Consider the following 15,768-nt stretch of genomic DNA (forward strand, 5'->3'; position numbering starts at 1 on the left):
TGTTGTGAAAAGTCAGAAAAAGAAACGCCGTATATGTTGATAATATAAAAGATGTGGGGCCCGTTGCACTATTTGCACAGTGAATTTCTTTTCTATATAAACGATCGTTTCGATCGATTGTAAACACACCATCCCTTCTCCTTCTAATAACACATCCTCTCTTATTATCAGTGTTATCTTCTCCTACGGGTATAAAATTTTGCCCTTATTTAAATTTCCTCGATACAATAAAATTCTAGTTTTTTTATAACATATATAAAGTTGATTTTTTCCCTTTTTATGAGATATATGGAAGGGGGGTTTGTTGACATGTGTCTTCATGTTTTTTTTTTTGTATTTTAAATTTTCCTTCTTTTAAATTATTGCAATTTGCTCCATAAATTTCTAATTGTGTACTATCTAATCATTCTCGCACTTATTGGTCCGAAATAAATAAAATAATATAAATATATTTAAAATTTAAAATTTATTCATTACTAAAAATAGCATAAACTTTCACTATTTTATTATTTTTACTAATTTTTCTTATTTTATATACAAATTAAATATTTATTTCATTATTAATATCATAAGATAATCAAAATAAGAATAAGAAATTAGAACACCAACACAAATAACCAAGAAAACGGGCCAGATGGAGAATAATAATCGAAAGGCCAAAGCCACCAAGAAACAGGAAGATATATGCTTAAAGCACCGGAATCACAACCAGTAGCTAAAAGGTAAGAAACATCTCATAAACTAAACGCGAACATACAAGACGGCCATGCAAGTGAAAAACCACAAAGCTCTGGATAGAAATGACCAAAGCTCCAAGAGACTAATTCCGCACACCTATATACAACAACGGAAACATGGAAAGAAAAGAAACAACTTGAGGGAGGGAGAATGGAAGACAACCACCAAGAAGCAGGAAGATATATGCTTAAAGCACCGGAATCACAACCAATAGCTAAAAGGTAAGAAACATCTTATAAACTAAACACGAACATACAAGACGGTCATGCAAGTGAAAAACCACAAAGCTCTGGATAGAAATGACCAAAGCTCCAAGAGACTAATTCCGCACACCTATATACAACAACGGAAACATGGAAATAAAAGAAACAACTTGAGAGAGGGAGAATGGAAGACAGCCACCAAAAAATCAGAAACTAAACTTGAGACCAAAAATAACCTTCCAAGCTCACATATCATAAACGAACGAAAGCAATATCTAAACCTCGAGTGGCAAACATGGTGAAAGAGAGAGCCACCAGAGATGCGATGAAAGCTGCAAAGAGATGCGAGAATAAAGAGGGTAAAAGAGACGAAATGAAATCAGCAAACTATGGAGCTGTCCTCGAGCTATGAAAGAGAGCATAGAAGTCAGAAAACCAAAAACTAGATCTTGAAAACCAAGACGAGCAAAGACTATTGACGGTAAGCCAACGACGAGGAATAAAAAATCAAAGACGACTAAACTCTGACCCAACCAAGGAGATGCAGTTCCAAACATCAGCTGAAATCTAAAAAAAAAGATGAGCAATCAATATTGACCGGAACAACCTACAATACTGTGAGAATCAAACGAACAACTGAAAACTCAGAAATCTGATCTACAACAAATACCATATAATCTCACAGGTGAAGAATCCAAAGAAAAACAAGAGAAATAAGTGAGTCTTTTTCCGGTGATGGTGAGAAGCACCGCACACCAGAAAGGTAACGAAGTACATAGATGGTGACAGCTCAAGATCAAAATATGGGGACATGACAAAAAATATCTTAAAAGTTATAATTTTCGAAAATATGAAAACATATATTACAATTTTGACGTTGAAACCGTTAATCTTATAATTAATCAACAAATGTGTAGATGCAAAGTTATTGAAATTCAATATTCTTTTACGTTAGAGATTCACTTCACTATTAACAAGTACTATACACACAACAACACATTATTAAAAAAAAAAAACACAAAATATATTAACCTATCACCTACTACTACATAACCCATTAAAAACACCAACTAATGCTCTTAACAAATAAAAACGACAACATAATTACATTATCCAAAAAATCATGTTCTTACCAATAATAAAACAATATTCCGTGCGCAGTGCGGATACCTAGTAAGAATAATATAAAGTTGGTTGATAGTGGCAGTGGTATGTAATTTCTCTAATAATTAAAGCCTTTTTAAATAAGGCTGTGAGGAGCTTTGTAAGAATGACACCTCGACACTAATCCTAATGTTACAACTTAATAATGTTTTTTTTTTTAATATATAAGGGATGTATTGTACATTTGATATAATTTTGTTAAAATAGTTTATAAACACCATTTTCATTTATTTTATGAAGTCAAATATATCCACGTATACATATCCAATATAGCTTTTCTCTTATTACCGTTTTTTTAATATGCAAATCCAAGTATCCAACCGATGATTCAGTGAACACAGTATCGTGAATACATTATCTTTGATATATATGAGGATATGAACATAAACCTAAAGGGTGTGAGTACCATGGATGTAATATTATAAAACGTAGTTTCAGTTTACTCTATAAGAATATGTAGTTTTAAAGGTTGCAAGTTAAATAAGTGACATCTTGAACGTATAAGCATTTGTACAGGCTGTGATTACAAACGTGAATGTTCGATTAACTTTACCCAACCTAAAACATTTATTCTACATCTCTATATCGCTTACCACAAAACAATGCTTCTCTTGGCACTTCGTCAAACATCTTCACTGCAGAGTTTCTATCTCAACACTTTACGCATCCGCAAATCAAGTGGAGATTGTATTATGTACAATTAATATTTGGATGTAGCTCCATAAATATTCATAAGTGATTTTGTGTTTGCCTTTTGTGCAACACATGAGTTACTACTGACACAGAGTGCAACAGCCAGCCACATCTACTGTTGTGGAAGAAAGCCTTATTTTGTTTTGTGTCGAGAAAGTACGCTAGTAATAGTTGGTTGGAGTGTTATGAGCTACTGTTGCAACCGAGCTTGTCTCCAGAACTGTTTGCACTGAAAGCAACACATCACGAACTGCTGAAGCAGATTTTGTTACGGTCTTTCAACAAAGACAATCAGTTTTGTGTTTGTTTTTGTCAGCTATCTATTTTTTCCATGGAGTTTTCAAGTTATAAGATGCGATTCCTTTTCCATTTTGAGGAGTCAGAGAAATAATAAGCTTTGCCTTGGTTATATTATACGATTAGGAGTGCCTAATAACAGAAATCAAATCCATTTTGGATCTTCTTCGTGCAGCTTTCTCTAAGGGCAAAGCAAGCAAGCCTAATCACATATATACCTGCTCCAACAGACTACCATTATACAACAGAAAGACACACAAAGAGACAGAAATGTGCGAAGCTTAAATATTAATAATAACCGAAGTGGAACAAGTTTACCAAACAACACAAGGATGATGATTAATCGATTCCTTTGCTAGATTTACGCATATGAAAATAAATATGGTACTTGCCATAACAGAGAGAGAGAGAGAGAGACTAAGATCTAGCACAAGCTAATACATTATTTTCAGCCTAGTAGCCTTTTAATACATAGGGTTCACCAAGGGTTTAGTTTCACGTTTAGGGACCAGAAAATGAACGCCTGAACAAGCAGCTTTTGGATTTGATGAGGAAGTGCAAGTTTCTTCTGCTACTTCAACAGAGCAGTGGAGCTCAGGTGGTGTTGAGTTCTCTCTCAGAAACACGAGCTTGGCAATAAGTTCCCCTGGAAGATCAATGTCAAGCTTGTAATCTGCTACAAGTTCGACGATGGCTCTCAATCTTCCAACATATTTGTTTTGAACCTAGAAGAAACATAAAGATTGGCAATGTCTTAAATCAGTAACCAATGAACAAGATTAAAAAACACATGAGAGGAACCAGCTCTTACTTTTCCCATGGCAGAGTGTCTCAAAACGGTGATCTCTTTCATTAAGAGTGTTGTGGCTGAGAAGTCCTTAAGATCCAGCAAACATATTATCCGAACCGCAGGTATGTATTGATGATCCTTTATGAGATCTCTAACAAACTCTGCAAAAAAAATGAAAGAGTATTAATAAGACCTTAACAAATCCTCTATAAGATCTCTCTAACAAATGTTTTTTAGAACCTGACCTGGGATTTTACGTTTGAGACCAAAGAACTGAAAGAGTTTTGGACCTTGTGTGTAGTGAAAAACAGACGAGGCAAGTAGCGCAGCCTCTTCTTCATTGATCAAGCTCTTCAATCCAAACGCCACAATGAATAACAAGAAAGCCAATGCCTCAAGTGATGATATTGGCGCTTCGATTGTTATATTCTCTTTCCATGTACTTGCCAGCTCTTTGGCCTTAAACTGAAGTTGAGGTTTTTCTGATCCTCCAATTCCTGCCAGCTCCTCTAAAAACAGAACCAAGTTCTTCAGGAGTGACTCTTGTAAGCAGCCCAACTTTTGTCTTCGGTAAGCAGTTCTAAGCTGTCTGTCAACTAGATCCGGAACGAATTTCGCTGGATTAGATATAGCTCTAAGGTAACTGGATACTTCATGACGTTCAAGACCAATTGTTGAGAGTTCATGAAGCAGAAAAGCATCTCCAGTAGAAAGCTCAGGCTCTGCTGCAATGGGCTGTGTCTCGTGCTTAACAAGCACACTGCTCCTCAGTCTTATCTCTGTGTTCTTCAACTCTGTCTTCTTCAACTCAAGCTCGTTTCCAGTGTGCTCCAGTTCAGCCTTCTTCAGCTCAAATTCGTTTCCTGTCTTCTTCAATTCTGCCTTCTTCAGCTCAAGTTCGTTTCCAGTGTGCTCCAGCGACGTCCTCAGCTCAATGAGTGTTTTCTCTTCCGACTTGATCTGGTTCCTTATCAAACCAAGTGCCTTTTCTTTGTCACTTGCTTCAACCTCTGTTGCTTTAAGTTTATCTGTTTGTTGCTCAACCTGCTTCTGGATCTCAGCCAACTTTAAACTCAGAGCTTGAAGCTGATTTTCCTTCACCTCAACCTCCTCAATGACCATGTTCAGATGGTCATGTAAAGTCTTCAACATCTGAGAAGAATCAGTTTTTAGTTTCTTAGCACCAGAAAGTGCTGGTTCATCTTCAACACTTCTTTTCTCCATCGCAAACTAACCAAATGGATTCAACAGCAACGTGCAGAGAGCAAATCTTAACAGAGAATCTTAACAGAAACCTGCAAATCATGAGTGGGATACAACAGTAAATGAGTGGACGGACAAACACATTGTAACAAAAACCCACCACACAGGTCACATAAAAAAGCATTATTTAGGTTCAGAAAGGCAAATGCCCAACAAATAGAAACACATTGTATGTATATTGCAGGAAAAGGTAACTCTTAGATGCAAAGCACTAGCTCTCCAGAAACAAAAACCCTTTTTTAAAAAAAAAAATCGACCCATATAGATGAAAGAGGAAAGCTTTATTCAGGTTCGGAGAGGAAGAACAGATAAACTAAAACCCTATACGAAAATTTAACAAGAAATTGAAGTTACCCAGAAGTTTAAAGTTCGGGGAGAACTCAGAGGAATGTAAAGAGACAAGCAAAAAAAACTCTAAATTTACATGAAAGGAAGGTAAAGAAAACAGAGTTCGAGAAGATATGAGACGTACAAGAGAAAAGGTAGCAGTTTCGCGAGGCGTACTCACAGTGTGATTCTGCAGGAAAGAGAAGACCAAAGACAGAAGTGTTAAAAGCCAGAAAACCGGACTGACATAAACGATAAAATAAAAGCGATGTTAAGTAAATAGACGAATGTAATAGGCGAATACGGTTTTCGTGTCATTATCTATTTATTCCCTAATGCTTTGCAGCCAGGTTTTCGTGTCTGGCATCAGTCCGGTTTTCTGGCTTTAACAATCTTAACTCAAAATATTCGCTCCGTTAGTGAGACGGGACTGTACGAATATAGAGTCCCAGGATACAACCATGGCAGACGAATCAGGCCTCACTCGTGATCGTCCTATCGAACTATAAACTCTACTAAACACTCTCGTATTTAAGACTTACGCTAAGGGATTTTCGCTGTTGGTTTGATGTGTAAAACCGTTAAAAAATGAAGGAAGAGGAGAGGCGAAATTTAAAGAGACGGAGAAGACCCACTTCCCGCAACAGCTGCTGCACGTGGGCGAGAATCTCGCGGAGATCGAGGAAAGTTGAGTTCCGAAACTTCTTCCTCAATACTCTCTTATCTCGTTTAAAATTTTTGAGAGGATAAAATGCATGACGTTTTTATTTTCTAGACAAACTACTTGTCGTTTTAAATAAAATTGCATGCTGTTTTTTCACGTTGAGCTTAACTTGGTCTAAAAAAAATAGTCTTGGGTCCACCAAGACCCAAGCCCACGCCGAGCCGAGCCGACCGGACGGCGGCGGCGCACGCGTGGGAGCTCTCCTCTCTCTCCAAGCTGTTTAAGCTTTGATGGTAAGTGAACATATATATATTGCTCAACTTCTCTTCCTCTAAGCGATGTGGGACAAATCCCTTTACATCATAAATAATGATTCTTTGGGCTGTTAAATACACATGCCCAAATCATTTGCTTTTCACACATTTCATTAAAGCCTAATGGCTATTAATGGATCCAACATGAAGTAAAGGAACGGAGCGAAGAGAAAATGTTTCCTTTAGTGACCAAACTGAAGCCGCTGCCATTAGGCTTTCTGAAAGGAGATGAAAGCCCATTGGGAGGGATCTCATTGGTCTCTGTTATCGTTTCTTTAACGGCAAAAGTTCATTATATAGATTAAAAAAAATCAGTATTATTTCAGATAATAATTTTTGTAAATACATAGAGAAAACGTTATCGTTTTATCTTTTCATAAAAAATATTAGTTAAAAACACATATCTTACATCTCTTTTCGAATTTTACTCTCTCTCTCTCTCTCTCTCTCTCTCTCTCTCTCTCTCTCTCTCTCTCTCTCTCTCTTCGATCGCATCCTAGTGCAACAACAACGAATCCCCGATGTCAAGTGATTTTATTCCCGTCTGAAAGACACTTCGTTCTCTTCTCTCGTTATTCTTTGATTTTTTCAGTGGTTTTTTTCTTTCCAGCGAGGCGGTCGATGTCACTAGATTTTAATGGAGATCTCTGACTTTTACTGTGTTTGCAGCTGAAAAAGATCTAAGTAGGCTGAAGGCGGATCTGGAACAGCAACGAGTCGTGTGAAGTAGAAGTCTAAGGGTGGCCAGCATTTAGAATTTCATTTCCAGATATTGAAAAAACAAACCGTTTTCTCTTTAGTTTTGTCGGCTCCCAAACTACGACGTGGTAGTTATATTTCTTATCACTTTGCTTGCAGATTTAGAAGTTGGACCAGAATGGCGGCTTGGTACTTAGATCTGTAAGTAGAGGGTCATGTGTGGTGGCGTGCAGAGTAGACTCAGAAAGTAGGTGGTTTAATGTCCTTTTCTCGCCTATGTGAATTTTAGAGGTTAACCCTTCAGAGGCATACCATAAATCATAAAATGGATGTGTACTCGTCAGACCAACTCAAGAGTTGAGTGTTTCTATCCTCCCTGGTCGTCTATGGTTATGTGGGAAAATGGAAGGGAGGTGCTTCACATTGGACAAGCAGAGCTTCTACAGAAGTTGATGGCGTCCTACAGGAGAAGATGCTCCTCCGGTTTTCGTAGACAAAACATGGAGAGATTGAAGCTTTTCTGCTTGGTCAAAAGACGAATTTTGAGACCTATTTGGGATCACGTTGATAAATAAAAAGTATAAAATTGAACCAAAAAAATTAGATATAATGTTGACAATGTAAAAATGTGGTGGTGGCCTATCGAAAATTGATTACCTCCTGATAATTTTATACATGTGTTACATATACTAAAATACTCTACAAAAAAAATATTTTTTTTATATAAAGAGTTTCATTTCTTTATTTTTCTTAGAAAAAAATTCCACTTAAATCTCTAACTAAATTTTATTAAGTTTTTATTATCCACCTTTTTTCTATCTGGTTTAATACCTTAACTAATTATTTTCATTTTAATACTATAAATTTAACATTATACTCATTTTAATACTCAAATTGTGTTGATTTTAATAAAAATAGTAACAAAATCTCTAAAATTTAAAAGAAATAGATTTAAAAAATTTTATTTTTAGTTTTAGTTTAAGTTTTAGGAAAGAAAATATTTCAATTTTAAGATTCATTTTTTTGTCATCAAATTTTAAGAATCATAAAAGCTTGATTTTGAATGAAAAGATAATTTAGTTTAAAATTTCAGAAAACAAAATCTTAAAAATTATTCCAAAATTTTGAGATTATTTATAGTTTAGGTACTCTTATTCCTAAAACTTTAATAAAATTAAAAACTGTAAAGAAATTTTTCTGAATTTTGGAGATTTTTTAAAATTTTCTTTGAAACTTATAAATATTTGATTAAAATCAGAAAATTGGATATTAAAGTTAACACAGTTTAAAAGTTAATGTACTAAAAGCAAAATAATTGGTTAAGCTATCAAACTAGAAAACAAAAAAATTGGATATTAAAAAACTTGACAAAATTTATTTACAGAATTTCTAAGGAATTCTCTTTTTTTTTTTATAACAATTTTTTTTTGAAGATTTTTTTACCTTTTCTAAATACTTTAAAAAGTGTCCGTCTAGATAAGAGGAGTAAAGTGTCCGTCTAGATAAGAGGAGTAGTTTAGAAAAGATATAAAATTAGTAATAGAAACAAACACAACAATATTTTTATTTTTCAGTAAAAGAAACATATAAACTTGATGATACAAGATTATATAGTAGAAATATCTCTTATATTTCTGTTTTATTCAGGAAAATTGTTGAAATTTAGAAAGCATAAAGGATGAGATTATCCAATAATAGGTATGTTGGTGACTGGACCGCTGGGGCAATTGTCGCTCGGAACATAGAGGACAACACGATTACAACAATTGATGGATGGTAGATAGACATCTTGAGGATATATAAAAGCAGTCACATGTGGATTATCACTTTCTATCTTTTTCTTTGCTTCGATTCCACTCACCCCTTTTAGCTCTGGCCACTCCACCTTCATTCCTACAAACACCAACTACAAATGCTTAATATTTTGTATTATAGATGGTATTAATGTTTTTTTTTTTTGAGAAAAAGATGGTATTAATGTTGGTAAATAAATATTTGGTTAATAAGGATTTCTGCACTACGCTTCAAATTAAGTTGTCTTATTATATACCTTTGGATCAAAGATCAACTTTTATTTGTTATTTTTCAATAATTCTACCAAGAAAATGATTTTTATAAAGTTTTAAACCTTTAATAATCATCATGTTTATTTTTTTATTAAAAGTCGTATCAAATTATTAGGACCATTTCCTAAATAAATTGATATGATCTAACCAAGTCTAATAAAAATTTATTCATTCAGAAATTCATATAAGATTTATAAGCTAAATAATGTTACTAAAATGAAATTGAGTTACAACATAAAAGTGAAAGAACAATAATACATTTTTGGGAAAATTTTATGTTTACCACGTTCATTGTACCACTTTTCATTTTTACCATCACTAAAGAGACATTTTCAAAAATACATTATTCATTGAGTTGCAAAAGACTCTTATACTCTTGTTATATATATATAATAAATCATTATTTAAATAAATAAAAAAATTATTTTTTATATTTTCGAATTATAATTTTTCAAATTCGAACTTTTTTATAAATTTTTTTTTGATTTTTTTTTGATTTTTTTTAAGAAATTTCTTTTTGAAAATCGAAAATTATGTTTGAAACTATTTTTAAAATATTTTTATATTTTTTAAGTATTTATTTATATATTTATTAGAATCCTAAATTTCACATTCCAAAAGCCATACCCCACCCCTCAACTATAAACCCTAAATCTTAGATTAGTTAACCTTATGGGTATAAGTGTCTTTTACCGTTCATTAAAAGCGAGAATAAAAGCGTTTAGTGTAAACATAAAAAATGGTACTATAAATGTGGTATTTGTGGCAATTTCCCTACATTTTTTGTTAACGCTGGATAAATAAAATAAAATGAAAAAGAAAGGAAAATTTTAGAAAATTATTTTATACTAAATTTGGTTTCATATTTGATACTATTAAAATAAAATAAAAAATTACGATCACAATTTTACCACTATTTACCACTATTACGTTTATTGAATACCGTGAACATTCTAATTTTCTTTACTAAAATTGTAAACTTAGTACTCCAAATGAAACTGACTCGATTTGGAACACAAATCTATATGATTACGAGAAACGAGCGTATGCCGGATCAACTTTTAAATTGTTATTATTTTATAAAATAGATTTTGGTTAAGGTTTATACAAAAATATGATTACAAAAAACACAACAAAGAAAAACATAAATATAAAAATTAAATTTCTAAAAAAATCAGTTAAAACAAAAAATATATGCGTCCTTTCTAGAGGCGGTTCAGAATCTAATACTAATTAAATCTACGGTGTAATATGTTAAACTAATTGTTCGATTATCGTGAGTAGAAATACTTTTTTTTTTTTGTTCAGCCATGCGTAGAAATACTATAAAAGATACATGAACATTACCTGGGAAGTGAGACTGGCATGCCCTACCAGCACAATCACAAAAGTCACATCGGGGACCAAGAATTGGACAACTGTTTTTCATTTTGTGTTTTCACTTTCGTGAATTTCTACTTAACAAGGTATTTGATAATCGTTCTAACGATACTCTGAAACTATTTTCTCAGTCTACGTCATGATAAACTATATATAAAATCATGTATTGTTCTATCAATTAAGGAGCCTAACAATGAGTCAACGAAAAATGATCAGACTGTATCTCCCAATAATGAACGAGTTAATCGTATCATATATTAATTAAAGACACTTCCCATTATTTTTAGACACAAATCAAACCAGATATGTTAGTTAATGATAGGCTGATTTGATATGAATTGCGAATTATCTTGACTTGAACTGTTAAATGATTTTTCCCTATAATGAATCTCATATATTTTACATTGATCCCTTTGTTTGTCACAAATTATTATTTTTTGACTGGTGAAATGATATTTTACCATTACTTTTTGGTATAATATATTTATTTTTTTTACTGGAATTGAAATTTTTTTCTTTCAAAAAGTGTGATTTTTTTTTATTATCTAAAATACTATTAACTAGGTTGATGTTAACATATGTGCATAGATTAATATAATTTATAAATTATATGAATGTTTATTACTTATACATTTATATTTATAATTTTTTTTGAAATGGATACAGTTCCAAATTTCCTTCCTTCCCGAATTGTGCTTTGGTGCGACAGACCTTTGAACCCATGATGCAGGAATTATTTTACAAGGGAAATCAAGACTGGGACGTGTGGATTTGTTTCGCTGGGGGCTCACTCCCAATGGATGTTATACCACCCAAAGCCGATAAAAGGTCTTACAAAACTTGAAAGATATCAGTCACCCTCCTGTGCACGTACGTGCTGGCTTCAATAGAAAAGAAGTTGTGGAAGAAAATCTGGAAAATGAAAGCTCCATTAAAGTTAAAACATTTTCTTTAGAAAGCTCTGTGGTGCTATTGCTGTCCAAGAAAGGTTGCAATCAAGGGGAGTAATACAACACTCTACTTGCCTCCTCTGCTCTGCGGGTGTGGAGACTATATGCAGTGCCGATCCGGACCTCAATAGCGCCTAAAGCGCATTAGAAAAATGATGTAAAAATGAATCGATGTAAAAATACTTGGTTCTAAAATTAGCTAAATAGCATAACAATAGAATATTTCTAGTTATTATTTAAAAATATATAAACTGATTAAAACTTTTATCAAATAAACTAGTATCCAAACCCATGTTTGGGATTGCACTAGGCGTAATGTTTATATATAGCAACCTGCTTTTCCGGCTGCGTTTTCTAACATAGTTCAAAACTAATTAATTTTGTTACAAAATATTATTGTTAGTTTTAGATTATAACTGATAACTGTTTTATTTTACTTGATTATATTTTTAGTATATTAATTTTATTATATATATAATTATTTATATTTTAATTTAAAATTTTACTGTTACATTTAATTATTAAATAATGTTTTATTAGGTAGTCATGTTTTATTTTTATAATATTTATTTATTTTATAAAATATTGTGTTCGTTCACTGAATCACTTTTTAAAACTAAAGTTTAAACTTTGAAAATATACAAAATTTAAATATATTATTACTTAAATTTTTTTACCAGAATATGTTGAAACACAATTTTACTTTATAATATAAAAAGCAAATAACCTTTTATATTTCTACTAATATAAATTATTTACAATGACAAATGACATCTCTTAATTATTTAAAACATATTTATATTTATAATTAAATTACAAGTCATAATATTCACCAAAAAGAAAAAAACTAACTATATATATAATATTAGCATAACTAAATTATTATATTAGTAAAATATGTTTAAAATAATTTTAGTTTGTAAATTAAAAAATAAAAATGACTTTTCATATTCATGTAAATTTATGTTAATATATCTAAATAATTGGAAATAACAAATGATATTTTATTCATTTTAAAAATATTTATATGAAGAGTACATTACGTTTTTAGATATTAAATAGTACTAGATCCTTTCTCCGCGCTACGCGCGGATAATATATTTAAATTTGTTACATTATTATTTTTAACTTAAATTAACTAATTTTAAAATTTGTTTTTTAATTTTTTTTAGTTTGAAGTAAGTATTTCTATTATATGTAACACAATTAAGTAATAAAATATGAAGAACCAAGTCTGAGATTTTAGAGTTTTGTAAAAAATATAATTATGTATAGAACATAAATTTTCTTATTTTAAAAGATCGGAATCTCATCTCGAATAAATTCACGAAAATAAAAAAATACTCGAATAACCTACTTAAAATATAAAACCCTCTTTTCAAAAAAGCTTACGTAATCATATTTTTTACGTGTAATAGTTGAAAACTGATAATTGAAATTATATGTTTTAAGTTTTATATAGCTTTCAAATTATATGTTATAAAAAATCGAAATTCTTTTCAAATTTAAAATAAAAATAGCTTCAATTTGTAAAATATAATGAAACAAATTCAAAATAATTCGAAAAATATTCATCAAGTAGCAATTTACAAAAGTTTGATCAAATTTTGTAAGTCACTGTATATATATTTTCTTATCCAGATAACTTTTTAAATTCACAAACTCTACACAATTTTATCTCCCAATAAGCTTCATCTTTATAGTAGACTTCTTATTCACTCTAATCATGCTTTCTTGCTCACTAACACGTAGACATCACTTATGTTTTTTAATTTATTTTCTATATATTTAAATTGCTTAGCAAAGATTGAAAGACAGAAGCTGAGTTTTAGATTTTATATAGAAGTAGAAATAAATAGTGAGTAGTTTAAATCAAATATGGTGGATTGGAAAATACATATAAATATATGTATATGTTAAAGTTAATAAAAGGCTTACGTGGTGGTCGTAACACAGGAAGCCGATGCAAATTTGAGTATTATCTGTTTGGTGTTTTCTGATGTCCCAAACACTTCTTATACATACCGTGATATGACACACTGAAATCTCTTCCAGAAGTTGGTGGATTCTTTGAGGAATGTATTGCATGTAAGATGTCACTGTAAAACATTCGATTTTAATTAAGGGCATATGTTCTTTAGAACTTTACAAACAAAACTATAAATTGTAATAAGATACATGTATTTCCAACTATAATTATTACACACATGGATATATTTTGGAAATTAAATTTTTGGGTCATACGGAATATATAATAGCCAGACAGTAAAAATATATATTTCCTCACAGATAAATGCTACCAAAACAAAACGTATAATTAGTATTACTGAAATGTTCTTTTATTTCTCATATATATCTAGTTGTCTATGATATTTAACAATTACAGAAAAATATATAAATAATATTTTACAGATATGATCTCCAGATCAGAAGGAAACTAATTCTTCTTTTAAATAAAAAAATTAAATTAGTATATTGAGTTTTTTTGTTTCAAAAAAATATTTAGTGTGTATAATAACATGTGATTTCAAATATAATAACTTTTATACGAAATGGAATGATAATATATTGTCATATCTTTATATTACTTTATTTAAGGGACAAATATCATACGCAGACAATAACAAATATTCTTGATATCTTTGAAATCTTCTTTTTGAAAACAGATTTTCCAGAATAAGTCATTTTAGGTAACAAAAATATACTTTGTAATTCGATTTTAATTTTAATTTTATTTTAACATAAGTATAAAATATATTAAAATTAATGATACTATAATCCTACGCCATTCTAAATTGTGGCTCACCAAATTGTATAAAAAAAACCATTTATAATTTTTATGTTTGAATAATATCTCAAAATAAAATTACAATAAACGAAGAAAGCATGTCAAATCGAATAGATAATTTTCTAAAGATTTTTAAGGATTGTAGCATAAACTCAAGTTGCTAATATTCTGAATCAACGATATAATTAAACACACAAACAGCATTATAAGAGATAAAAGTATAACAAAATTTATTTATTAGATTAAGTAATAGGACACAATTCTGTATCTAGGCTTGGACTGGTGGTCGTAGAATTTTTATTAGACAGTAAAATTTACATAATAACAAATAGTTAAAGTAGTTATTGTTGTTGTAAAGAAAAATAGTTCACCAATTTGATTGGGATCAATTGTTTTTTTTCTTTTAACTACAGTTTTGATCGATTATTTATATTCAAAATTGTACAAATACGTGAAATATGCTGTGCCAACTTATAACCATGAACTGCCGTAAACGAAAATGATAAACATACGCTTATTTTGAAAAGAGAGTTTTATATTTTAAGTAGGTTATTCGAGTACTTTTTATTTTGAATTTATTCGAGATGAGATTCCGATCTTTTAAAATAAGAGAATTTATGTTCTATACATAATTATATTTTTTACAAAACTCTAAAATCTCTGAATTGGTTCTTCATATTTTATTACTTAATTGTGTTACATATAATAGAAATACTTACTTCAAACTAAAAAAAAATAAAAAACAAATTTTATAATTATAAACGTACACATTTAAAATAATATTGTCTCCCATCCCAAAACCTTACAACATACCTCAGTAGTTATCATGTTCATAAGGAATCCAATAGTTTTCTCTATACCAATCTTTTACTTTTTTTATCTTCAACAAAAACAAAACTATATTACATTTCCTCATCCTAACCATTTAGTTTTATACTATTAGAGGAGGGACAATTATTTTTATGCGTGATTTTCTGTCATTATCAAATACCACAAAAAGAACTCTTAAACTTCTAAGAGTTGACCAAAAATGATATAAGACCTCTTAGATTTTTGCTTTTCATTAAATTTAATTTGTTTATGAAACTTCATTTTAAAACTATACTTTCCTTATTTTATCTAATATTATTTATTTATTTTCGTATTTATTTATTTTTAAAACATATTTTTCTAGGATTTTTTGAAATTTAGAAATTTTACATTATTTTTGAATTTCTAATGAGTTTATTAAAATAATAGAAATTAACAAATTTTATTTTATAATAACTGGAATAATTAATGTATCAAAATTGAATTTAATTTCTTAAAAATAAATTAGATTATAAAATATAATCAGTGAAATCTAGATATAGATATCAAAATTATAGCATATGTAAAATCTAGCATTATAATGTAAACAATCATAAAATTTTAAATATATATTATCATGTGT

The 15,768-nt window shown here is 30.4% G+C and overlaps 2 protein-coding genes across 3 annotated transcripts; both read right to left on the bottom strand.

Annotated features, from left to right (window-relative positions):
- Positions 1-3,366: 3,366 nt before the first annotated feature.
- Positions 3,367-5,688, bottom strand: LOC106302090 (FRIGIDA-like protein 5). Of its 2 annotated transcripts, none has more exons than XM_013738605.1 (4): positions 5,621-5,688; positions 4,131-5,180; positions 3,907-4,046; positions 3,367-3,820 (listed from the first exon to the last, which is right to left on the bottom strand). In XM_013738605.1, exons 2-4 carry the CDS (start codon positions 5,107-5,109, stop codon positions 3,560-3,562), a joined length of 1,380 nt encoding a protein of 459 aa, XP_013594059.1. In that variant the 5' UTR covers positions 5,110-5,180; positions 5,621-5,688; the 3' UTR covers positions 3,367-3,559. The 2 variants fall into 2 exon arrangements, with proteins under 2 accessions (XP_013594059.1, XP_013594060.1); XM_013738606.1 differs by lacking the exon at positions 5,621-5,688 and adding an exon at positions 5,503-5,590.
- Positions 5,689-8,836: 3,148 nt separating this feature from the next.
- LOC106305665 lies at positions 8,837-10,647 on the bottom strand. The gene is made up of 2 exons (XM_013742012.1): positions 10,566-10,647; positions 8,837-9,045 (listed from the first exon to the last, which is right to left on the bottom strand). Exons 1-2 carry the CDS (start codon positions 10,645-10,647, stop codon positions 8,837-8,839), a joined length of 291 nt encoding a protein of 96 aa, XP_013597466.1.
- Positions 10,648-15,768: the final 5,121 nt, after the last annotated feature.

Source organism: Brassica oleracea, chromosome C7 (assembly GCF_000695525.1).
Source record: "Brassica oleracea var. oleracea cultivar TO1000 chromosome C7, BOL, whole genome shotgun sequence".
Classification (NCBI taxonomy): Eukaryota; Viridiplantae; Streptophyta; class Magnoliopsida; order Brassicales; family Brassicaceae; genus Brassica; species Brassica oleracea.